The sequence below is a fragment of the Naegleria gruberi genome (genome assembly GCF_000004985.1).
Source record: "Naegleria gruberi genomic scaffold NAEGRscaffold_49, whole genome shotgun sequence".
NCBI classification, from domain to species: domain Eukaryota; phylum Heterolobosea; class Eutetramitea; order Acrasida; family Naegleriidae; genus Naegleria; species Naegleria gruberi.
The window spans coordinates 142,598-168,040 of NW_003163278.1; the positions used below are offsets into that span (position 1 = coordinate 142,598).

The window sequence follows — 25,443 nt, forward strand, 5'->3', positions numbered from 1 at the left end:
TCCAGCACAATTAAGGGTGCTTAAAGTTGGTTGGTTTCAAGGCGATTTTATTATTGTTTGGTCATGTTGAAAAATCACCTTGAAACCATTTCTATCATTTTGTAATTTGTTTCGCCATTATAATGGTGTCATTATCAAATCTGAATTTCTTAAGTAGTTAGAAACTGTAAAGCAGTGTAAAGTAATAAGGGCCGTTGGTATTCTCCCTGTTCGTTTTGAAATTTCAAGATCTAACTCATCTCACCTATCAAAATCATGAGCAATTTTACAAGTTGTTCATTTGAAGAAGGAGTAACTGAGAAAAAATTATTCCTTTTACTCTTCAACTTCCTCTCTTGGATTTGAGTCCGAGTCTGTGCAATAGTAAATAGTCAAAATTGTCTTTGAAACCATCCAATATTAAACCTCAATTAATTCATAGAGAGAAGGTGGATCTCTTCCTGATGCCTCCTATTTGCAATACTTATATTGAGAAAAAAACAAAAAATCTACCATCAACAACTTCCTTAATTTATAATACTCTGACAATATAGGAGTGAAACAAGAAGAAAACCAATTTCATCATCAACATGCCTTACGATCCAAAAAAGCCACCTCCTCCGCCTCCAAGAGTAAGACCACCACAGGTAACCAGTCCTCCAGTGATTATTGAAGAAGTTGTAGCTGCAAAGAATGCTGTGAGTGAGGAAGAACATTCTAAAAGTCAAACAACAACCACTTCACCACTTAATGTAAAACCACTGCCACCTGTTCCTCCTCAAAAACCATTCCGTCCTCCTCCTAATGTCGAAGAGCCAGTCATTCAAATCGATCCAGAATTTTATGAGGAAGGTAATGATGTTCCTTATTATGATGGAGAGGGGCAGCCACAGGATCAATACTATGAGGGAGAGGATCAACAATATTATGATGAAAATCAACAAGCTTACTATGACGAACAACAATATTATGACGAACAACAACAAGCATACAATTATGATGACCAGCAACAAGATGGTGCTTATGGGTATGAACAACAATATCAAACAGAAGAGCAAACTCAAGAATCTCAACAGGAAGCTTACTATGAAGGAGACGATCAACAAGCATACTATGAAGATCAAACTGTAAATAGTTGTGAAGAAGCAATCATTGAGGAGCCAATTGTTGAGACATCACCTGTATCTCAAATAGAGGAACCAAATAGACCTCCTCCACCAATACCTGTACATTTGGATATCATTGAAGATTCTCAACCAATAGTTGAAGAAACAGTTGTGGAAGAATCAATAATGGAAGAAGTTGATTCGAAACCTATTGAATCCGACAATATCAACACTGAACAACCACCAATTGAAGATCAAACCACGCCATGTTCAGAATCATCACCACCTGTATCAGAATCAATATTTTCTGTTTTTGACTCCACAACTTTGAATCCACTGCCATCTCTTCCAAAGAAATCCCTGTCTAAGCGTCCACAAAGAAAGGAAAGATCGAGAGAATGTGTTGACCTGGTAAGTCTCAATTTATTTATATGAAATTCTAAAAGTCTTTTGTAGCTCTTTAAAAAGGCAGACACTTTCTTTGAGCAACATGTGGAAATTGATGTGAAAGAATTCAGTAAGGAAGAAGAGATCCCAGAAACCAAAACCACACCAATGAAGCCACAACCAATGTTCATGATGAATCAATCCATGTTGGAAGGAATTAAATTGAAGAAATCTTCCACTCCTATTGTATTAAAGAAAGCTGTTACTGATGAAGATGAATCCTCGGTGAAGAAGGAAGAAACTCCAAAGAAACCTAGTTGGGCCCTTAGAGAAAAGACTCCACTTGCTGAAGAAAAAACAACCCCTCAAGCACCTCCTTGGGCTAGTGCTTTAAAGAAGAAGTCAACCAATGAAACAACTTCTGATGTATCAGCTACTCCAACTAAAACAGAACCTTCAGTTGAAGGAAAGAAGAGTTTATTTGAGAGAAAGTTTAATAGTGATGTAGTTCTCCATCAAGTGGAAAACTTAAACCAACCATTTTTGGATCACCTCATCATCATAGTGCTACCTTACCTGCTGGATTCTCGATATCTAAATTCAAAAAGTCAGAAGAACGAAAGAAACAAGAGGAAGAAACTGAAACCAAGAAGGTTGTTGACGAAACCAATACAGAGGCAAAGAATGAAGAATCCCCAAAATGTGAAGAAACTAAATCAGAAAAGACTGAGGAAAACAAATCCGAAGAAGGTCCATCTGTTGTAGAAAGGGAGAAGGAAGAACCAAAAGATGATCTTTCTCCAGTCATTACTCCAAAGAAGGCAGAAAGTTTCAGATTTGCAACTCTTGGCTCACCAATTTTGAGACAAACAGAGTCACCATTTGTTACAGCAGTTAAAGATGAAGGTGCCAATGATACTTCCACATCAAAAGGTTCCCTTAAGGATAAACTAGCCATGCTTGAAAAGAAACAAGTTGCTCAAGCACCTCCTGCTCAAGTTGATTTTAGATCAGTGTTAAAAAAGAGACCAGCCAATCAATAAATATTACAGTTGTGATGTTTAGGGAATGGTTTACAATGTAATTTCCAAAAAATCTCTAATTGACTCTTGATTATAAAGGAGAATTTGAAGAGACGATATTCCTAAATGATTACAATTCTTATCATGTTGCAGGGCATAGCAGTTCTTAGAACTAGAACTTTCACTTTCCAGTTCACTTGCTGATTCGAAATTGAGTGAACCTTTTTTTCCGTGTGTGAAACTGTCGATCATCAAGGAGAAACTATCAAAAAAAATGTGGCTCCACAAACTGACATTCCTTCTTGCCATTTCCCTTCTCGCAATCACATGCTTAACTTTAATTAACGGACAAGAGCTCACAGTCCAAACTTTACAAGGAAAAGTTAAAGGTTACATGGCAAATTCCAACACAAAAGCTTTCTTAGGTATTCGTTATGCCGAAACTACGGGTGGTAACAATAGATTTAGACCTCCTGTTGAGTTGGCCGATACTTCATCTAGCACAGTTACAAATGCAACCACTTATGGAAATATTTGCATTCAACAAAGTGGTGAAAATGTGTATAGTCAACCAGCAAGTGAAGATTGTTTATTCTTGAATATTTGGACTCCAGCTGATGCATCTGCAACTAATCAATATCCAGTCATGTTTTGGATTCATGGTGGTAATTTTATTTACGGTTCTGGAAATATCTATGCTGGAGATTATTGGGTCAAGTTGAGTCAGGATAATAATGTTCCAGTTGTTGTGGTTACCATTAATTATAGATTGGGTGTGTTTGGATTTATGACTGATTCATTGTTTGGTTCTGAAAATGGCAGAACTAATACTAATTTCGGTTTGTTGGATCAATTGACTGCATTGAAATGGGTCAGAAAGAATATTGCAAATTTTGGTGGTAATCCAAATAAGATTACCATATCAGGAGAATCAGCTGGTGCTGTTTCAAGTGTTATTATGCTTACTAGTCCTCTCCTTTACAACACATCAAGTTCTTATTATACTGATATTAAGGTAAGTTTGTGAAATTGTCAACAAATTGAATTCGAATTGTTTACAAAATATTTTTTTAGGGAGCTATCGTTCAAAGTGGTACTTCTCTCAGGTGGAATATGCAAATTCAACAAAGTACTGCCCAAGGATTTGGCTCCAATTTGAAAACATTCTTTGGATGCACCACAGCAGCATGTTTGAGAGGATTGAGTGCCGATTCTTTGAATATCTATCAACAATACAATACCTCTGACAAATTTTCACCAACAGTTGACAATTATGTTGTCTTGAGGGATATTTTCGATTCGTACGATAGTGGACTCTATAAGAAGGTCAATCTCTTGATTGGTGTCACAAGAAATGAAATGAACGGTTTCACATGTGGAATTCTATCAAATTCCATTTCAGACACTCAAATGAAAGGTGTTTTTACTGGCTATTTTGGACTTTCCAAGATGCAACAATTCTATCCTCAACTTGCAAATTATTACACACAGGCCAATTATGCCAATAATTTGGCTTACTTGAATGATATCTTGAGTAATTCAAATGTTCAATGTAATACTAGATATTTGGCAGCAACTGTTTCACAACAAGTTTACAATACCTATATGTATACTTATGATCATTTCTTTTCATACACTCCTGCTTGTCAGAAGAGTGCCCATGCTATTGAGCTACCATTGCAATTCCCATATCTTTTTGGAATTAGAGGAGCTGTCAAGGTTTACACAATGAATAGTGATGAAGCTGAGCTCTCCAGACAATTGATTGTTTATTGGTCAAACTTTGTTTCTTCAGGAAGTCCAAATAAGAATGCAAAGAATTTAGTCAACTTGAATAATCAAACCTACTGGGAACGTTACACAACCTGCAATGATACTCAAATTATTCTTCAAACAGGAGGAAATGTCTTGAATAATACCATGTATTCGAAAGTTTGCCCATTCTGGAATCCATTCGATGAGGTTCCAACTATTACTTGTAATACCACAAATCCAGGACCTTCTCCACCAACTCCAGAATCCTCTACACAACCAACTCCTCAAACATCATCAAGCAGTCCATCTAAAAACACAACCAATCCAACAACTTCTGGAAAAACAGTTAATGGAACTGTTTCTAATAAGGTCAATGAGGGAATTTCATCACATTCATTCTCTGCTAGTTTATTATTGGCTTGTGTAATGTTCTTCCTATTGTCCTTCATTCAAATAAACTAAGTTGAGCTTTTAATTGTGCTTGTAGTTTTTCCTCTCCATATTTGGGTAGGAAACATTTTCCTCTCTTAATTTGGAGAGGAAACAGAAAATATTTAAAATACAAGATTGAAAGCAAAGTCCAACAATTCAAACAGAAAAAAATCAAATCAAACATGTTTTCTCTCGAAACTCTTTTCGAAATATCACTTTATGGTTTTATTTTCCTTGCAGTCATTGCAGGACTCATGATTTACAACAATGTCTCCAAAGTTAAACATTTGAAAGGTGTCTGGCAGGTTGCCACTCTTCCAATCAAGATTCCATTACTCTCCACCTATGTTTACATGTCAGGTGAGAGAGAGCTATTGAAACATATTGAAGAGAAGGGTGATAAAGAAGCTGGCTATCTTAGAGTTTCAAGTATGTTCCTCAATGAGCTCTATATCACAAATAGAAACATGTTGAAGGAGTTGTACGTTACAAAGGCTCATAATTTTGAGAAACCAGACTATGCCTACTCATTGTTCAATATTTTCGGTGAGAATATCTTGTCAGCTCCAAATACAGATAGATGGAAGAAACATCACAATATATGTTATGCTGCATTTTCATCAAAGAATTTAGATTACATGTCCAAAGTTGCTACCAAAAGTGTGGATATGTTGACTGAACAAAAATGGGATCCTGAAATTACCAAAAATGGAAGTTTTGATTTCAATGCTTTTGCTGATTTCACAGATATCACTGTTGATACTTTAGGAAAGGCAGGATTTGGTGTTTCATTCTCCATTTTCAATGAGGAAGGAACAAGTGAACAAGACATTCAAAAAGGAAGAAAATTGAGAGCTGCCACAGACACTGTCATTTCCTTCGCAACTATTATTAAGAGATTTTTCGAATCCACACCTCAATTGGAGAAGTTATTATTGAAAGTTACTGGAACACAAGAAGCCGTTGATTATTGTAGTGAAGCTCTTGATACACTCATCAAGCAAAGAAGTGAAATGTGCTTGCAAAAAAGAGCTAGAATGTTAACAGACGAAACTGATGACGATTCTGAAAGTTTGGGGGATTTACTTAAGCATGTTAGTTGAGGCAAATATCGAAACCAAAGAATTGACCGATACAGAACTCAAGTCTAATATTATGATCTTTTTGCTTGCTGGAACAGAGACCAGTTCCAATACCTTACAATACGTTGCCTATGAAATGGCAAAACATAGGGAAATCCAATTCAAGATGAGAGATGAAATTGACAGAGTTTTGAATGGAAGATCACCAACATTTGCCGATTATGAGAAATTCGAATATGTAAATGCTGTAATAATGGAAACTTTGAGATTGCACAATATTGTGAGAATTGTTTTCAAGCAAGCATGCAAGAGTAATGTAACTATTGGAGGGTTGAAGATTCCAAAGGGAACTTCTGTCATTCCAATGTTGATTGGTTCCCATTTGAGTGAAAAGAATTGGGAGAAACCAACCGAATTCAAACCAGAAAGATTCTTGTCAAAGGAAGATAAGGACAAACATCAAACCGATTTCACCTTCACTCCATTCAGCATGGGTAATAGAAAATGTGTAAGTTTTCAATTGATTTTTTCATTAATCTTATCAATTATTCCATTAAATTTTCTATTCGAAACAGATTGGATACAAGTTTGCAAGTATTGAAATTTGCATGGTATTAGTCAGGCTCTTACAAAATTATGAATTTGAATTGTTGAATAATGAAGCAATTGATCCAGTCTATGACAGCTATGGAATTACTCACAAACCTGAAAATCTCAAGCTTCGTGTCACTAAAAGACATGACTAAACCCAATTCGAATTCACCAAAACTATTCATATTGTAAATAAAAGAAAATCTTCAATGAACATTAAAAAAACTTGTTTTTTCCATTTAATTCTGGATTGCGCGTTTGGATTACAATCAAACTTTGAAAAAATAAACAAAAAAAAATTCATATGTTGGGCTCATCATCGATCTTCGGATCATCACCAAAGAGAAAGAGAGAAGAAAATGTGGTAGAGCAACAACAACAAGAACAAGATGCTGGCTCATCAGCATCACAACAAGTGGTTGATTCTATTTCTGCTGGCTTGGATGAAGAATCTTTGCAAATTGTTGAATATTTCGAGAAGAGAGATGCTGATCAACAAAAGTTAATTGATGAATTGACGAGGGAGATGGAAGAGTTGAATTTGGAAAAATCGATGGAAACTTTTATGAGTAAATTGATGGGTAAATTGGTATTGGATGAATCCGATGATAAGAAAGCTTCTGCTGTTGCTGCTGTAGTGGATGACAAGAGATTAAAGCAAATCAAGCGTATGCAAGCTGATGAAAATATTGTGTTAAAAGTTGGTGGTAGATTATTCTATTCTACAATCAAGACACTTTCCGGAGAGGGACTTATTCTCGAGAATTCATCAGAAAAGCAACAAAATGATCAACCAGCTGATCTTGACAAGAAGAGTGACAATTTATTCAAAGTCATGTTTTCTTCTACTTTTTCAATTCAATATGTAACTACTGAAAATGGTATCAAAGCAATTAATTTTGAAGATAGAAATCCAGATAACTTTGAATATATACTTGAACATTTGAGAGCGAATGGACGAGTTAAATGTTTAGGCTTGGAAGAATTGAGTTTTGAAAAGTTAACAGGTATCCAAGAGGAATCTCAATTTTTCCTCACTGACAAATTAACAAACTATATTGACAAGCTTTTGTTAAAGAAACAAGAAAACCTTATTGCGGAAAGTATGATATCTGTACCACAATCCTCTACTGCTATTTCCCAATCTGCTAAATCCACTATTGATGCACCAATTCCAATTAAAACCAGTTTACCAGTTGAGTGGTTGGAACAATTCAAAAAGTTTGACCTATCCAACAAGGAAAGAATGTTCGAATTAATTGATACTACCAAAGCTCAAATTAATTTAACAAAGCAACAAATCATTGACTTTTCCAACTCCCTCAGAGATAAATTGGTGCAGTTTATGGATGGTGGTGAAAACAATGAAAGTGATTTGAACATCAAGTTGGATGTTTCAGGTACTTGTTTTAACATTCCATTCAAAATTTTCAAGGTACACAAAGAATTTATTGTGTACGACTTTATCCTTTCTGAAAACTTTGCATTAACTTCAAAGGGAACAATTTTTATTGATAGAAATCCAGAACTATTCCAAATTATCTATAGTTATCTCATCAGTGGAAATTTCAACAATTTCCCTTTATTGACACCATCCAATAAGAAGCGTTTGAAACACGAGGCTCAATTCTATAGACTTAACAAGTTTATCAATGAATATTTTGACGAATGTAGATACCCTGTTGAAACTATTGGTACTGAAAATATCAAGATTAAAGAGCAAGAAGACTATCTAAGAGAGTTATTCGTTAAGGATAGAAGTAATCCAATATTGGAAGATAAGTATTTGTTGTTGGCACCTATTTTTGCCCTGAGACATCAAATTGATGGATTAGCCAAAGACAAGTACAAAATTCCTAACTGTCCAAAATTACTTAACTTTTGTGAAGCACCAAGCTATTCAAGATATGTCTCAGAGCCTGTTATGGTTAAATCCCTTGAATATTTCAAATCTTCATGGAAGTTTGCTACATCTGGTTTATTAGAAGGTCTTGATTGGAATAATGTATTTGCTGCAGGTGGTATGGTTCTTGGTTGTTTATTAGAGGGAAATAATGCTAAATCTTACAAAAAATTTATTTCTACAAGGTATGGTAACCAAAATGATAAATCGAAGCCAACTCTCAGAGAAAAGCAAGACAGTGACGATGAGGAAGAAGGTTTTGAAGAACCAACTGTTGCTCAAGTCACTCAAACAATTAAAGACACCATTGAGACACCCTCCTCAAGTGAATATATGAAATTACCGTACAATTATCAATATTCAGACTACCAGTTTAATCAACTCAGAAATAGGAGCACAATGCCAACAACCTATCAACATCAACAACATACAAGTTTGTATGGAACTCAAAGTATTTTTGGTGCAGTTCAACAAACACCAGCAGCCTTTAGTATTTCAAGTCTTTTGTCAAGTAGCACCACATTGCCTCCAATGACAATGGGAATGCCACTTGCAATGACTATGCCTACTGCTACATATCCAATGCCTACTTTGGGAATGACTATGCCTACTGCCACACCTCCAATGACAATAGGAATGCCACTTACAATGACTATGCCTACTGCAACACCCTCCTCCTCCCTCTTTGGTTCTACAGTTGACTCTCCATCAGCTCCTTTATCTACTCCTCCAACTGAATTCCAAGATTCAGATATCGATCTTTTCCTGTATGCATTGACTCCTGAACAAGCTGAAGACAAACTCCGTCATATCTATCAAGTTATTAAGAATAATTCTGGAAAGGATATTCTTGTTGTAAGAACTCAATTTACTGTAACATTCTACGCCCAAAAAATTATTCAAGTTGTTTTAAGGTTGTACAAATCTCCAGCTGAAATATTATTAGGTTTTGATATTTGTGCTGCTTGGTAAGTATTATATTTTAGTTGTACTAGTTTTTAACTTTTCTAGTGTGGGTTATGATGGTTCTCAAGTATGGTCGAATGCTAGAGCAAGAAGAGCTTTAGCACAACAAACCAATCTCATAGATCCAGACAGAATGTCCACTTCTTATGAAGCCAGACTTTACAAGGTATGTAACGAATATCAAACCAAAATTAATTTTCAAATAGTATGCTCGTCGTGGATTCTCAGTCTCTGTTCCTGGTTATGATCCTGGAAAAATCAAAAATCACTTCCTAATGTTCCCTAGAACATACAGATCACAACATATTGACGTTCATGGTCTGGCAAAAATATTACTGATGGATTACGCTAACAAATCACCAAAAACATCTTACATCCTCTCTGAATTTGAGCGTAATAAGGCATTGGAAAAACAAATTGCAAGAGAAAGGTTATTGAAATATTTCGACAAGGATTTCAAATCAGACTATGATGACATTCCAGTGTATCGTTTATCTAACATCTTTTTTGGAAACGAAAATCAAGGACAATATTTATTTCAAAGGTTCTCCAGAAGGGTTGAATTGTTCCAAAAAATTTCCAAAATTCCAAACTGGAAACCATACTATATATTTGCTTTAAATGATGTTGAAACAATTATTAATGATACATCCAACTCTTCTAATTTAAGTGAAAAGATTCAATGGATACAAATCAACCCAGGTTCCCAAAAAATTGGAAGTTTCAAACCTGTAATGTCAAACTTTTATAGTGACGCCTATAATTATGCTACTACTTTACAGCCAAATAAGACAAGAAAAAAGAGAGTGGGTAAACAAACATACACAGCCATCTGGAGTTGGGAAAAGAATATTTCAGCACATACCTATGAAAACTATAGTATGCTTATTTCTAACAAGATTGAATTAGCCTATAGAAAGTATTGTGATTCCACAAGCTACCTAACATCCTCAACCGCTCCAACAACAGTACCAATTATGGATAATTATCATATTGACTTTACATGCATGCAACAAATTAATAGTTCTGATCCAACCAGAAGAAGAAAAGTCCAAAGACAAGCTCCAATTACTTATACCTCAACTTTTGAGGATGTGCCTGTCAGAGAACTTTCAAGCAAAACTTATTATTAAGTTAGTTTTTCACACACAGCAATAAACCATCTCCAAATTGCATCATTGTTTACAAAACCAAAAAAAATAGCCAACAAAGGAGTGCCATGCTTTCACCACACAACAACAATAAACCCTTCCAACAAAAAATTATTTCATTCATAGGAGATGTACATTCGGGAAAAACAACACTTGTGGGTCGATTTGCTGATCCAGCTGAGAGACAAATTGCAAAGAATATGTTGGCATATCAGACCGATCGATTGGGAGCTTACAGAGTGTATGCATCTCATGTTTCCTCTCCTGAGCGAGAAGGGAGAATTAAAATTGCAATAACTCATAAACAATATAAAGAGGAAAATCAATTAATGTCCCTATTGGATGTATCTACATCACGGAAGAAGAAAATGGACTGTTTGATGAAGGCTATTTGGCTGTCAAATATTTGTGTATTGGTTGTGGATGTAACGGATGGAGTATTTGAAAGGGATTTTAATAATCCAATTGGAAATATAAGAACTCACTTACAAATGGCTGGAGCTGTTGGATTGACCAATTTGATTGTTTGTTTAACAAAATGTGATTTATTGCCAGAGTCTGAATTGAATTCAAGATTGGAGGAAATCAAATCAAAATTGAGTACTTTTTTATTGTGGAAAAATGTTCCTTTCATTCCAGTTTCATGTGTAAAGAATGAAAATATATTCACACCAATTGGTGATGAGTTTTCACAAGGAAAGTCACTCGAGTCTGTATTGAAAGAAATTAATATTGAGCCACGGAAGGAATGGATTGAAAAACCTCTAATGATGGCTATATTGGACAAGTACAAAATTGCTGGCGTTGGAACAGTGGTGGCTGGAAAAATAATTACTGGCAGAGTTCAAGTAGATCAACAAGTTTATTACAGAGATGATTATTCAAACCCATTGAGATCTATTGAAATTGCATTCGAGCCACGTAATGAAGCTATCTGTGGAGAATTTTGTGGAATCAATATCAAACATGTATCTGCGAGAGAGATTGAATCCCATTTCATAGTTCACGATCAGGCATACTTGGAGACTGAAAAACGAGCTGTGGAATCCTTCAGAGCCCTAATCAAGATTATGAATCAACCAAAGAATGGAATTAAGGTTGGATATACTTTCAAACTTTATCATTCTGTGACTAATCAATGTATTTGTAAAATAGAAGATATTATAGCCACTGTAAATCCAAAAACCAATAAGAAAATAGAAGCATATCCAAACAAACTCAAAAAAGGAGACTTTGTAGAAGTAAGATTACGACCAGTCATATCAAAAGAATCCAAAACTTGTTACCTGGAAACATTTGAACGAAATGAAACTCTTGGACGAATCATCTTAATGAATGGAAAGTTAATAATTGGAGTTGGAAAGGTATTAAAAATAAATTAACCAGCTTCCAAAACGATTAATTTTATTCACTCTCAATTAGAATTAGGTGAATGTTCACCCTTTGCTAGTTCCATTAAAAATTGTTGAGATTTGAAATGTTTTGGATCTATTTCTAGAATCTTATTGAGGAAATGTATTGACCTTTCTCTCAACTCATTTGAACCTGTTTCAGTGTACCTGATATAGTATGCCTGAGCTACTGCATAAATAATATTCACATCGCTATCACATTCAATAAGAGAGTCCTCTAGATCTTTAAATCCCAATTCAAAATTTTCCAATGCACAATAACAAAGACCTCTATTCATGTAGGCCATAGATCTATTCTCATTATCATTCAAAATACTATCTGGATTTGTACCATCTCGATATTCATTGATAAGTCTTGAAAAATCCTGAATGGCTAGCTCAGGTTCATCCAAAGATACATGACTCATTCCTTTGAAAAAGTAATTGTCGCTTGCATTTAAAATATCAGAATATTCAGTTGTACCTTCTAATTCTTGAATAGATTTCGTATAGTATTGAATGGCCTCTCTATACTTTCCTTTTTGATAATACAAGCCAGCTATTAAACTATTTCCAAGAATGTGGTTTGGAATGTTTTTAAATTGAGAAGCTTTCCTCCAATATTCCATTGCTTCTTCGCTATTTAAATAATTATTTCGTCCAGCCCCAATCAATGCCATAACATAACATTCCTGATATGAAGACATTGCTCTTCTCGTTTCATCAAGTGAATTTTCATAGAATCGAATAATTATTTGATACTCATGAAAGGCACCCCGCCGATCATTCAAACGTTCATAACAATTGGCAACACGTAATATCACAACCAGTGAAATACAAGCTTCTTTTGCTTGTAAAAAGAATTTCAGAGCTTCTTCATAATTCTTGTTGGCAAATGCTAATGCTCCTTTATCGGAAAGTTCAGTGGCTGCTTTCTTGTCGAAAGTGGAGAAAGATACTTTGGAGATTAATGAAATTCTATTGGAAAATGTCTTGTTCGATTTAATATTCGAACCGAGAAGAGAAAATTTGAAAAATTTAACAGAATTTCTGTGAAATACAAGTAAAGACATGTTTTTTTTGATCTGTTGTTATGTTGATTGATTTTCAAATTGATTATTTTGGAGCTTTGCATCATTAGGTACCTAGTAAACTTTCTTTATGTTTCAGAAATTGTAGCTTGGCAATAGATATGAATCAGTTATTCTTCTAAAACAACAGTTTCATTAGCTGTTTCGTGATTTTTGCTGTGTTCTTCATTGAATACCATTTGCTTCTCAATAAGAGATTTGTAAATACCGTTTGGTAGTCTAATTAACTCTGAATGGTTACCTTTCTCTTCCAAAACACCTTTAACCAAAACACAAATGATATCTGAATTGATAATAGTTGTCAGTCTATGAGCAATACATATAGTAGTACGACCTTTCATCAGAACATCCAATGCTTGCTGAACCAATCTTTCAGATTCACTATCCAATGCAGAAGTTGCCTCATCTAATAAGAGAACTTTTGGGTTTTGCAAAAGAGCACGTGCAATGGCAATACGTTGCTTTTGTCCACCAGATAAGGAAACACGCATAAACTTGGAATACTGATCCCATGGTGGCCTTTCCCTCAGCAACAGTTGTGCCACCATACAGGAAACCCAATGTTACTGTTGCCCATGTAAGTCCAGCAGTAAAGGCAAGAAAAGGTCCATGAACAGACCCCTTAAAAACACCCTGCCTGTTAATCTTGTCCAAATCTTTTTGGAATCGATTCAATTCTGAATATTCTTGTGCCATGGAGCGAATAGTTTTCATTGAAGAAATGATTTCATTGGATACAGCAGAAGAATTTTCAGTCAACTTGTTAATCCTCTTTGTAATAATTGTAGAGATTGTGGACATTACCATATGGGAAATAAAGGTCAAGGGTATCGTTGAGACTAGAATCAAAGACATCGTCCAATTAATGGTCAAAGAAATAACAAACCCAATCACAAACTGACTCAAGTCCTGGCAAAATATAGAGAGGTCTGTAGTGTAGACTTCTTGAATTTTTCCAATATCCTCAGAAAGAATGGATGTGATAGCTCCAATCTTTTTAATGTCAAAGAAACTCATCTCCTGTTTGGAGAGGGCATGCATGTATGCTTTTCTGAGAGATGTTCCTATTCTTGCATGTGATATTTGCAAGAAGAAATCCTGTAACAAGAATGCAACAGCACTACATGCTGATAGAATTCCCAACTTGATGCAAACCTGTGAAACAACAAACTTGCCTTCCTCCACAGATTTGGCTCCAGCCAAGCTGTCAATTAATTCACCTAACATAACAATTAACATTCACATGTAAATGTAACCAACATACCTATGAAGACATTACACAGAATGGGGATTACACCATACCCAACAGCCCCAAGAATTCCAAACAACAGCAACAACAAGTTTCCACCAAAAATTTGTAAAATTTTAAAGTGTGATAATGGAGAAACCTGTGGCTCTCGTTCATCCTTAAATTCAAATTCGTCTTCTTTTGGAGGCATTGTTTTTTTGATTCTGGTAAAATGATTTTCTTCCTCATTCACAATTAATTGGTTTACAACAATGAATCGATTCTGAAATTGAGGGTAGTAGTATTAAATACAATTCAAGAATGTCCGTTTGGTTCTTGTGCGAATAGTTAAACTTGAAATTGAAGAATTCAACCCTCACATTGAATCGAGAATCCTCTTCACCATTAAAAATGAAGTATATTAGAGTTACTAATGATTATCCTATTCCTCATCAGGTCCCAATTCTTCTTCAGCATTAAGTTCTTGGTAGCCCTCAACAAGACTTTCGAAATTTTCTGTCAATTCTGTTATCTCATCAAGTTCCATACCCTCAGAATGAAAATGATGTAACAATGATTTCATTGTTAATATTTCATTGGCTCCATGTTTGATGCGTTCGAGGGATGATTTTAGTCTAGTTGAATTGGATAACATGAATGCTGTAATGTGCATATTGAGTAAATTTGAATTACAAGAGTAGAGAGGTCTATGAAACACAGCCCCAACTTTAAGACCACTCGGATTCCAACTACAAAATTTAAGTGCCCTTTCGTCTTTCAATTTTCTTACTACCGTATTAATTGTTCGCGGTTCTACATAACCTCTGTACAGTAGTGAACTGCACATGGTATAACCTTCAGAAGATTCAATAAAGGGACTGGCCAAGCAATCATATGTGAACATTTCTGTTCCATAGCCATGTGGAACAGTTTTCATTGAGGAATGAATTGGCCCAAATGACGGATACAGAATGTTCATAACTGGATACGGAAAATTGTGTGTAAGATTTTGTAAATCCGTAGAAAGGGGTCCTTCAAATCTATTACAGGCTGTAACATTTGAAATAACCAAGGAAATGAGCTCATTCACACTATCCATTGATGAATAATGAAATTCTTTCTTGCACAAGTTCTCAATAGCTTTGTTTTCCATAAATATTTTTGCATCCCAACCATTAGTTGAATTTCCCATGTAGAGAAATGAATTCAAAGCCTCAATTGGACCATTATCTCCTGCGTTTTCGAAGTCTGGGGAAATAGAAATAGCACATTTGTATGTCTTTGAATAAGATGTATAGATACTATCCATTAACAAGCTCACAAAACCAGATCCTAATCCACCCCCAATTGAGCTAACTATCATGAAGGAAAATGGAGATTCACACTTTTCCACTAGGGACCTAATCCTTTCCATTGCAATCTCCAATAATTTCTTTGAACGAGAAGAGTGTCTTCCATTTGCATAAGTATAAGAGGAAGAATCCAATACAGAGGAAGTTTCACTCACAAACAATGAATTACTTTCCGAGCATTCACTTTCATGGTCTTGAATTAATTTCAATAAATTCTCTCCAGTTGAATCCGATAGTTCTGATATTGTCAAAATAGGTCTTTCCAAATCAATAAACAATGTTCTAGGAACAAATTTTCCATCCTCCTTCTCTCTAAATACATTTAAATATTTCTCATCCTTATCTTGATCATTTTGATAATCCGAATTAAATCGACGCCTCTTCTCTTCCTCTGTAAACTTATCAGGAAAAATACAATGCTCATGCTCTCTTAATAATTGTTCCCAAGCACTTAATCCAATTCTATTTCCAGCACCTCCAACCTGAATACAAATTACACTCATTTTTTTTAATAAATAAAAAATAATATTAATTAATTCATCTACAGTAGAATTACAATTTCATATCGTCAGCAAAATCATCAGATCCACTATTGAGCAGAACTCTAGAATGTATTTTTACATTCTCCATTTGAGAATCATAGAGTTTCAATTTTAAATTTTCATCACCCAAATGATGATCATCACAACGTCATGCGAATGAACTTAAAAAATTTTCATCACCCGAAAAAAAAATTAATTAAAACTTTCCTTCACAGTGAACGCTATGATGTCGGATGAACAATTTATTCAAACTCAAGACTACAAGTCAGTTTTGAAAAAGATCAAAGATAGTCCATATTATAGAAATGCTGCTCAGGGAGATGAAGTATTGATGAGCAAATTGGCTCTCGTTCTCTCCGATAAACAAAAACTGAAGAATTTCTATTTGACTACTGATTGGGCACAAACGGTCATTAATGCTATTTCAACCTATTCGGAAACTTCTCAATCTACAGGGTTGGGAATTTCATCAACTTCTGGAGAGCCATCGTCAGGTAAAAAGGGAATTTTCGATGGAATTTCATCAAAGAGCGAACAAGGTGATATTGCAATTAAAGGTGTTACAACAGCACCAATTGATGTTACGGAAGATGATTCTGATGATGAAGAATTGGATGTGGATTATTTAAATTCTCCAGAACATTTAGAAATTCAAAAATCTCTCATGAATCAAGATCGATTGAGAGTTAAAATTATTGTTTCAGAAATTTGTGAAAGCAAAGGAAAGAAGGCATTCAGACAAATTATGAGTCCTTTACTTGCAAAATCAAGCTTTTTACCAGAATTGGGAATGTTTCACTCGGCTATTTTGATTGGACCTTGGAAATTTGAGTGGATTGATGCCAGTTTGTGTGTTCCTAAAAAGTTGGTAGCTTCTGCTGCCCTTGTTGCATGTGATTTAACAGATGAACTTTCAGTTACTAATTGTGGCATTAATGCTATGGTTGATAATATTGCAGAAGTAATTATCAAGTGGAATACCACTATGGAATACAAGAATAGAGGAGGAGATGGAAAGAAGAGTGGAAATTGTCAAGATTTTGTGGACGATATTTTGGATGCTATTGGAGTGGATAAGAAGGTTATTTATCAAGGAGCTATGGGTGCTTATTTCTCAAGATTGAAGTTGAAAGGAAAGGGTGGTATGAAATTCTTCTTGGAAGATGGTTTCCGTAAAAAGTTTAACATTCCTTCAAATCAAAAGCATGTCAAATTTACAAATCACATTCAATTAGATCAATTTGTACAACAATTATATGATATTGATCCATTATTTGATGAGAATTACCCAAGTGAATTCAAGTTGCTCAAGTCATTTGATCGTGCCTTTTGGTTAAGACATTTGGCAAAGCCATCCATTTCCAAATGGGAACCTCTCAGAGAAGAAACACAAGGATTTGATGGAGTTGAATTCCATTTGAAATGTCCTTTTGGTGATCCAAGAGAAAGTTACTCATTCAGAGAATCATCTGATTAACCTTGTATAGTAAAATTTGTATTATATTCACTGTTATGGAGTTTTCATGCTGTTAAGAAATTGAAAAAAAATTGATAAGTCACAACTAGTTAATCAGCAGTAGATGTTTAGACGCAGTCATCAGAACACCAAAATATTTATTCAAAGACAACATCTTTGGAGATGAGCTCAAACATTGGATCAACACATCTAAGGGTAACAGATTGGTTGGTGAGTAAAGAAACTGCTGGATAAAGAACGCCTGTGATATTTCTAAAGCATTCACCAATGCATTTACCATTCAGATACCAAGAGAGGGTTGCACCAATATTATTCTTTGGATCGACAGCATCTTCAAAAGCTTTCAAGTAGTACTTGACACGAGCCTTGACAATATCTCCCTCATTGAATGGAACGTTATTCCACTGTACGACAGGGTCACATGTGAAGGCTTGCTTATGTTTGAGATGAGTATTGGAATAAAAGTGTAAATTATCACCATTTCCGCCTGCATATCCAAAACCTCCATGTCTATCATATCCTACAAGATTGGTTGGTGTGGATTCCTTGTAAGGGAAGGTTTCGGTTTCCAATCCAATTACAATCCACCAACCATTAGCGTTAGTCTTGTCGAATTTTTCAATCTTAATTTCCACTTCTAAAATTGCAACATCATCAGTGATAATATCCACATCTCCATTTTCAAGATCCAATGGTGAAATGAGAGGAAGTGTCATGTATCCATTCTTTCTCTTTTCAATTTCTGTTGGAATTCTGATTGGAAGGTTAGTTCTCACAGTTTGCCAATGATATGTAATATTATCCTCTCTGTAGACAGTGGCATTGTTATTCTTGAACTTGATATTGTTACCTCTTTCACATGTATCCCAACACAATTTCAAGGCCCAATTAATAAAGAATCTATAATAGGTCTTCCATGACTTGTAATAACATGGTGGTTTTTCACAAACAGTCATGAATCGTTTTTTAATCTCGTTAAGAGGAGTCTGAGAAAAGAATCTTGGACACTTGTCTAATGATTTAGAATTAGTAACATTTTGATATTTTCTCTTGACATAGTAGCTGTATACGTTCATACAAATCTCTTTCCAAAGCATTTCATTCTTTGCGAATTCTCTTTCAAATTCTTTACAAACCAATCCAATACCCAAAGCTAATTCCTTGTGAGTTAGGAATGAGAAAATTTGATAGTACAATTCTGGAATTAGTCTGATAACTTGTTTCTTTGTTCTTGGAGGAGTGCTAGTGTAGTGAGATGGGGAAGCAAAATGTATTGGATTACCTGCAAATGGTAATGAATCAACCATAGTAGTAACTTGATAAGAATGTGGTCTATGTACAGAAACAATTTGGGAGCGAGGTGTTCTAATGATTGGAGAAGAAGTGTTGGAAAATTTGTTATTGTTACTCTTTTTGGTTGGAGTGAGAATAGTTTCAGTATTATTGCCAACTGGTTGTACAGATTCATTGGCCAATTCAATATTTGATCTCTCCAAAGATGCTAATGATGAAGCAACTGGTTGTTGTGGAGGACCAACGAGAATTTCTTCTGCATTCTTTTGAACTTTCTGATTGAGAATTGTTCTAGATGGAATTGCAGTGGCAGGAGGGGTATAGACTTGGTAGGCTCGTTGTTGAGAAGAATCAATATTACTCAAAATAACTCTCTCAATGCTAATAGGTGGTCTGAATGGTTCGTTCGGTGGAACGAAGCAAAATGTATCATTATTGACAATTTGATCAATGCCATCTACTTCTGTTCCTCTTAATGAAATTAATTTTGGCAAAATGTCAGAATTATCACTTCTTCCAATATCATTGAAAGGAGTGTATCTAAACTTGGAGCAAACCATCATTATTAAATCTTCAAAAGAAGTACCAGTTGGATCGAAGGAAACAATCTTTCCATGTTGCAAACTACCATTAGGAAAGATGTGAATCCTCATCATTGGTCTCGAGTACAAGGAAGGATAGTGGTTTTGTTCTATACTGGCATGTTCCATGAAACCATCTCTCTTTGCTGCATAAATTGGTTGTCCTGTGGTCATATTTGCAGCAACAGTGTGAGAGGATGACATGAATGGATGTTGCACATATTGATAGTGTTGATGATCATGATGAGATCTGTGATGTTGTTGAAGAAATTCAAAATCATCCTCATTTTGTTCATACATATCATATTGATCGGAGCATGATGGTTCTGCTAATTGTTGTTGTGATGAATAATTATTAAAGGAAAAGTTTTCATACAAATGTTGTGAAGATGAGTCGGAATATGTATGATCATCTTCCACAGAATTATTACTACTATTGTATCTGACAACGTTATCGAGTGAGGATTTTTTAATCATATTGTTATTATTATTAATAGTTTCTTGAATGTCGGTATTGGAGTTGCTATTCGAATTACAACTCATACTTGATAGAGGCGGAGAGGATGAAAGGTTAGAATAGGAATTCACTTCTCCGAAATATGTATTAGAAATGGATTGAAATTGTTGTTGCTGTTGTCTGGTTAGATGATGAAGGGAGGAGAAATAGTGATTGTTAGCAGCAGCAGAATGAGACATATTTAAAAATCAAACGTGATTACCTTTCTTCTTTTAATAAAAAGTAGAGAAGGAATGTATAATATAAATATATAAATAATACTATCTAGATAGAAAGGAGGAGAACAACATCAATATATATTTACAACAAATAACGTGTGCTGTTCCGTATAGTCTCTATGAGTATACAACAACAACAACAACAAACAACAAAATAACACTCCTAATATCGCGATAGATACGATTCAACAATGTGTATGTTGAGGTGTAGAGTATTAGTAAATGTACAAGGGATTGTGTGGTTTTATTTTTTTGCTGCTTGGAACAAAATACATGGAAAAGGCGAAACGGTCTTTGCAAATTCATTCCTTATTGGATCTTGAGACAGACAAATTTGTGGAGTGAGCATTTTACGTAAAGCTTTACTGTCGAATACATTTGAAGACATTTAACGTTGTTGCTTGTAAGATTATAATGAATGAACGGTTGAGTATTATTCTAAATGTGTTGAAATTGTTACCTTAATAAAAAATTCAAATGATCTATCATGTTTGAGAATTGAAAAACAAGAGAAAGAAGAATCATGACCTATTACAATGTAGAAACACAATGTTCTCTATCTTTATTTTCTTGGGAATGCAAACATGTATTGAGGAGGAACAGCGACTGGGTAATCCAAATCTTGAGCAGCTCTAATTGGCCAGTAAGGATCATTCAAATCTTGTCTTCCAATTAATACTAAATCTGCCTTTCCATCCTTCACTAAATCATTAGCAAATTTAGCTTCCACTATTTTACCAACTGCACCAGTGGCCAATCCATCAACTGATTTCTTGACGCCCTCAGAGAATGGAACTTGATAACCTTGCACAATTCCAATTGGTGAAATTTTGGCTTTGGCATTATTACCACCAGATGAACAGTCCAACAAGTCAACTCCAGAATCACGTAAAACCTTTGCTAGCTCTGTAGTGTCTTTCATGGTCCAGCCCTCTTCACCAACGTATTCATCAGCTGAAACTCTGACAAATAATGGCATTTCAGTTGGAATATTCTCTCTAATTCTTTGAACAATTTCAATCAAGAATCTAATACGATTTTCGAATGATCCACCATAAGCATCAGTTCTTTGATTTGAAGTTGGTGAAAGGAATGAGGAAATTAAATATCCGTGAGCTCCATGAATTTCAATAACATCAAATCCTGCCTTAACAGCTCTCTTAGCAGCATCCACAAATTGTTGAATCACTTCTTGAATTTGTTCAATGGACAATTCTGCAGGAACTTTGTGATTATCATCAAATGCAATTGGAGATGGACCAACAACGTCCCATCCTCCTTCTTCATTTGTCAATGCTTTTCTTCCTAGAGCTTCCCACAATCTTCCAGTTGATGCCTTTCTACCAGCATGACCTATTTGTATTCCGATATGTCCACCCTGTTCGTGTGTAAATTGACAAATTTTAGACAACATGTCAACATGTTCATCTTTGTAAATTCCTAAACATCCTGGTGAAATTCTACCAATATCCGAAACACCAGTGGCTTCTACAATAAATAAACCAGCTCCACCTACAATTCTACTGCCAATATGTTGAACATGCCAGAAATTAGCAAATCCATCAACCGATGAGTACTGACACATTGGGGAGACTACAATACGATTCTTTAAAGTCAATCCTCTAATTTTGAATGGTTGAAAGAGTGGAGGAACAGATGAGATATCTTGTGCTGACATTTTTTTAATGTTTGTTGAATGAATTGAGTGCGACAGAGATTATTGTTGAAAACTATTTATTTCATAGAGAGTTAATGTAAATGCGTCCTTTCTTGTTGTGAAGTTCCAAACTATTAGCAGAGGAAGCATAAATCATCTGATGAGGTTGCACAATTATTATCTTACGACTTTGTGCGTTTCAACAAAGTTTCCGAGACTTTCCGACTAGGTTGAAGATAACAAACTTCCGATACTAAATTATTTATACAAACAATTGCAATTTTACTCAATCATCATGTTGAATATCATGCAAAGATCACACCCCAATCAAAACCTCATTATTCCCTCATCAATTCCATCAACAAAACATTCAATCTTAATACATATTGCAACAAATATTAAATAAATTGAAAAAAATGAAAAACCACAAACACCCATTTATTTTTTGTTGGTAAAATTTGCAGAGCATGAAGGATTTGTTAGTAGATAGACATGTGTTCAGACCACAATCCCGAAATCTCTAACATACCGTAATGGGCAAGTTTCTGGCTTCTGGTGTGGTCTGATATAGTAAGCCGTCTTCAGATTAACGTGATGCTGTCAAGATTTGCATTGCAGGGTCCGTTCTGGTTTCGTTACATCCAACCTTTTGTTTTTTGGATTTAAAATAATTAAAGATGGATTTTAATTATTATTTAATTATTTAAATAAAAATGATTCAACAAGATTTAATTGCTTCGGAACAAGAAAATAACCAAGACAAGATTGAACACGAAGCACCATCTAATAATTCGGTCACAAATTTTGGATTGGAATGTCTGGGAAGGGATTATTACATTTCGGAAAAGTATTGCAAAATCAATGAAGCAAACAATAATTCGGAGAAGAAGATTATCGATTGGAAATCCATTCCTAAATTCGAGAAGAAACCCAAACTCGACTACTTTTACATTCTAAAGGAAATGGAAGATTTTGTAGAGGAATTAGATGAAAAGTGTTCGTTAGAATTCAGCTGCAAATTGGAACAATTTTCAACTCACATCAACATGATTCAAAAAGGACTTGAACGAATCATTCGAACAATGAATGATTTCTTCTCTTTGCATTCCAATTATAAGAGGGGAGATTTGGAAAAGACTTTTAATAATTTAATTCTCATTCTCACTTCACTCACTGACCTCACCAAGGACTATATGAGTGAGAGAATGAAGAGTGATCTGATTGTTTCAAAATATGGTGAGATGGCTTCTAGAAACACTGTAGATTCTGAACAATTACAAGAATCCACTCACTTTCAATTAATTTCCAACATTTTACAAGAACAAGTATTATCTCTTCAATCGAAAATTATGCAATATGGTGAGATTAAAAAGACTCAATTTGAAGTCAATGTTAAGCAATTGCAACGTGTGGACAAGTTGAGATTGTAAATTATTTCTACTGGAACAAATCAAAATCGGAATGTGATGATTGTAATTTTAAATCATTTAATTATATTTAAATCAATTAAAAAAATATGAAGAGAATCATTCCATCATTTAAGAAGGGATTGGAGAAATCTTTTCAATGTGAGCAGTATCGATCATTCCGATTGCAAAATTGTAAATTAAAACCAATAACAACGATAAATTCATTGATGAGGAATGGAAATTACAATTCAATGATGAAGGCTAAATATTTCGGAAGAAGAAATTTTGGAACTGATTCTTCTTCAAGAAGGTTATTGTCTTGGAATAGTTTTAAATTGTGGAGTGCTTGGATATTGCTAGGATTTGGTGTTTTTGTTGGTGTTGATTCGATTTATAGTACATACAAGGTTCAATTTGATAGATTGATGAGGTTTTTTACTTCGGAAGAGATTTTACCTGATGAGAGTTGGGATTCTTCATGTTTTGTTGATAAAAAGACTTTGGAAATGCTCAAATACTTGTTTAACAAGTATTCACATGGAAAGGATGTCATGTCTATTGAAGAGTTGAGAGAATTCTTCAGTCAAGAGCAACAGGATGAATTGCCCAATAATATTAATCGAGATTCCATTGATTTTCAACAATTTATATCAATTTTACTGACCACTTCATTCATGAAACTGGAAGAGTTTGAAGATGACTTACCGTTGTCAGATTATTTAATTTCCTCCTCTCACAATACCTATCTGGAGGGAAATCAGCTTACTAGTGAAAGTTCTAAAAAGGCCTATATTGATTGCCTTAAAGCTAATTGTAGATGTATCGAAAGTAAGTAATATTCATCAATGGAAATAATTTAACTGATCATGTGCGAATAGTTGATTGTTGGGATGGTCCTAATGGAGAACCAATAGTCTATCATGGTTGGACTCTCACCTCAAAGATTACACTCAAGGAAGCACTTGAAGGAATCAAACAATATTCATTCCACACAACTGACTATCCTCTCATCATCTCATTGGAAATTCATTGTAATTTTGATCAACAGAAAAAAATTGCACAACATTTGAAAGATGCATTTGGTGAGAAGATTATTGCTCCATCAGAATTGAGTAATACTGAGCAACTTCCAAAACTTTCTGAATGTAGAGGAAAGGTCTTACTTCAGGGAGAGTTGGCAAAGTTGGAAAACAAATTGAGACAAGTTGAGGTGGATATTGTTTCTGATATATTTTTCGAAAAGAATATTTCACACAATGAATTTGATCCTCCAGAACTTGTATGGGCCAGAAATGTCATTCCAAACATTAATATAGATGAAAAGTTTGTTGTGGAAAAGATGGACGAATCAATGAAGACTCTCGACACAACATTTCCAACCATGCAACCTGATAAGGACAAAATAGGACAGTGGACTAAGGAGCTGTATGACCTCTTATTTTTTAAATCTGTGGTCGATGTACATCATGAATATCCAGAGGAAACTTCTCAAATTCACAAAATGATTAATCTCTCAGAAGGAATGGGACTGACTCATATTATCAAGAAGGGTTCCCATTTTTTCAAACACAATGAAACTCTAATGACTAGAATTTATCCAAAAGCTACAAGAGTATTCTCCACTAACTTTAGTCCAGTAATGTATTGGGCTGCAGGTTGTCAGATTGTATCTCTCAATTATCAATTTTGTGATCAATTTTTGAGAATTAATAATGCTCTCTTCTCATCCAATCCAAGTGGATACGTACCAAAAGCCAAGCTAGACGAAACAACACCATTCAAAAATGTTAAAATTGAAGTAATTGATTTCATTCCAGCCAAGTCAACTCTTCAAAAGGTCAACCAACTTTCCATTGGAGTTATTGAAACAGGTTCTTTATCTGTTTCGAATAAGAAAATATACTCGAACCTTGTCAAGGTATTGAAAGATTCATTGAATGGGGAGACAGCACTCACTTCCAAGCAAACTATTAATGCACCACTGGATGATAAGAAATCTATCATTTCATTTGGACTTTTTAAAAAGAAGAATCCTCTTATTAGACCATTCTCTACATTGTTTAGATTGGGTAATTTTGAATGTGTTGGATATTCATCTCTACTCACTCATCAACTTTTGCCAGGATTCAGATTCCTTCCTATGAGAAATTATGAAGGTCAAATCGTTGGTGGATTTCTTGTACACATTACAAAGCAATCATGAATTTCATAGATTTGAGAGTATTTACTAACCGATCTACAAGTTTTAACCATCATAATGGAAGAGATAACACACAATTGGGAATGTTATTTCATAATTATTTTATGAAAATT

General features: G+C 34.7%; 11 protein-coding genes across 11 annotated transcripts; 6 read left to right on the top strand and 5 right to left on the bottom strand.

Moving 5' to 3' along the window:
- Positions 1-569: 569 nt before the first annotated feature.
- On the top strand, positions 570-2,515 carry NAEGRDRAFT_71820 (uncharacterized protein; the record flags this gene model as incomplete). The annotated part of the gene is made up of 3 exons (XM_002672980.1): positions 570-1,496; positions 1,542-1,963; positions 1,993-2,515. 3 exons carry the CDS (start codon positions 570-572, stop codon positions 2,513-2,515), a joined length of 1,872 nt encoding a protein of 623 aa, XP_002673026.1.
- Positions 2,516-2,768: 253 nt separating this feature from the next.
- On the top strand, positions 2,769-6,509 carry NAEGRDRAFT_71821 (uncharacterized protein; the record flags this gene model as incomplete). The annotated part of the gene is made up of 5 exons (XM_002672981.1): positions 2,769-3,509; positions 3,569-4,672; positions 4,816-5,689; positions 5,781-6,271; positions 6,339-6,509. The coding sequence occupies 5 exons, from the start codon at positions 2,769-2,771 to the stop codon at positions 6,507-6,509; spliced, it is 3,381 nt and encodes a 1,126-aa protein (XP_002673027.1).
- A 149-nt stretch (positions 6,510-6,658) lies between these two features.
- On the top strand, positions 6,659-10,405 carry NAEGRDRAFT_81036 (uncharacterized protein; the record flags this gene model as incomplete). The annotated part of the gene is made up of 3 exons (XM_002672982.1): positions 6,659-9,225; positions 9,269-9,389; positions 9,430-10,405. 3 exons carry the CDS (start codon positions 6,659-6,661, stop codon positions 10,354-10,356), a joined length of 3,615 nt encoding a protein of 1,204 aa, XP_002673028.1. The 3' UTR covers positions 10,357-10,405.
- A 337-nt stretch (positions 10,406-10,742) lies between these two features.
- Positions 10,743-11,756, top strand: NAEGRDRAFT_71823 (uncharacterized protein; the record flags this gene model as incomplete). Its single annotated transcript, XM_002672983.1, has 1 exon — positions 10,743-11,756. The coding sequence occupies one exon, from the start codon at positions 10,743-10,745 to the stop codon at positions 11,754-11,756; it is 1,014 nt and encodes a 337-aa protein (XP_002673029.1).
- Positions 11,757-11,788: 32 nt separating this feature from the next.
- On the bottom strand, positions 11,789-12,838 carry NAEGRDRAFT_71824 (uncharacterized protein; the record flags this gene model as incomplete). The annotated part of the gene is made up of 1 exon (XM_002673067.1): positions 11,789-12,838. One exon carries the CDS (start codon positions 12,836-12,838, stop codon positions 11,789-11,791), a length of 1,050 nt encoding a protein of 349 aa, XP_002673113.1.
- A 128-nt stretch (positions 12,839-12,966) lies between these two features.
- Positions 12,967-14,295, bottom strand: NAEGRDRAFT_71825 (uncharacterized protein; the record flags this gene model as incomplete). Its single annotated transcript, XM_002673068.1, has 3 exons — positions 12,967-13,317; positions 13,352-14,076; positions 14,121-14,295. 3 exons carry the CDS (start codon positions 14,293-14,295, stop codon positions 12,967-12,969), a joined length of 1,251 nt encoding a protein of 416 aa, XP_002673114.1.
- Positions 14,296-14,526: 231 nt separating this feature from the next.
- On the bottom strand, positions 14,527-15,939 carry NAEGRDRAFT_51830 (alpha-tubulin; the record flags this gene model as incomplete). Its single annotated transcript, XM_002673069.1, has 1 exon — positions 14,527-15,939. One exon carries the CDS (start codon positions 15,937-15,939, stop codon positions 14,527-14,529), a length of 1,413 nt encoding a protein of 470 aa, XP_002673115.1.
- A 262-nt stretch (positions 15,940-16,201) lies between these two features.
- NAEGRDRAFT_81037 (uncharacterized protein) lies at positions 16,202-17,484 on the top strand (the record flags this gene model as incomplete). Its single annotated transcript, XM_002672984.1, has 1 exon — positions 16,202-17,484. The coding sequence occupies one exon, from the start codon at positions 16,202-16,204 to the stop codon at positions 17,453-17,455; it is 1,254 nt and encodes a 417-aa protein (XP_002673030.1). The 3' UTR covers positions 17,456-17,484.
- A 55-nt stretch (positions 17,485-17,539) lies between these two features.
- On the bottom strand, positions 17,540-20,025 carry NAEGRDRAFT_81038 (uncharacterized protein; the record flags this gene model as incomplete). Its single annotated transcript, XM_002673070.1, has 1 exon — positions 17,540-20,025. One exon carries the CDS (start codon positions 20,023-20,025, stop codon positions 17,593-17,595), a length of 2,433 nt encoding a protein of 810 aa, XP_002673116.1. The 3' UTR covers positions 17,540-17,592.
- Positions 20,026-20,626: 601 nt separating this feature from the next.
- Positions 20,627-21,742, bottom strand: NAEGRDRAFT_60833 (uncharacterized protein; the record flags this gene model as incomplete). Its single annotated transcript, XM_002673071.1, has 1 exon — positions 20,627-21,742. One exon carries the CDS (start codon positions 21,740-21,742, stop codon positions 20,627-20,629), a length of 1,116 nt encoding a protein of 371 aa, XP_002673117.1.
- Positions 21,743-22,434: 692 nt separating this feature from the next.
- Positions 22,435-25,333, top strand: NAEGRDRAFT_59073 (uncharacterized protein; the record flags this gene model as incomplete). The annotated part of the gene is made up of 3 exons (XM_002672985.1): positions 22,435-23,080; positions 23,491-23,958; positions 24,009-25,333. The coding sequence occupies 3 exons, from the start codon at positions 22,435-22,437 to the stop codon at positions 25,331-25,333; spliced, it is 2,439 nt and encodes an 812-aa protein (XP_002673031.1).
- Positions 25,334-25,443: the final 110 nt, after the last annotated feature.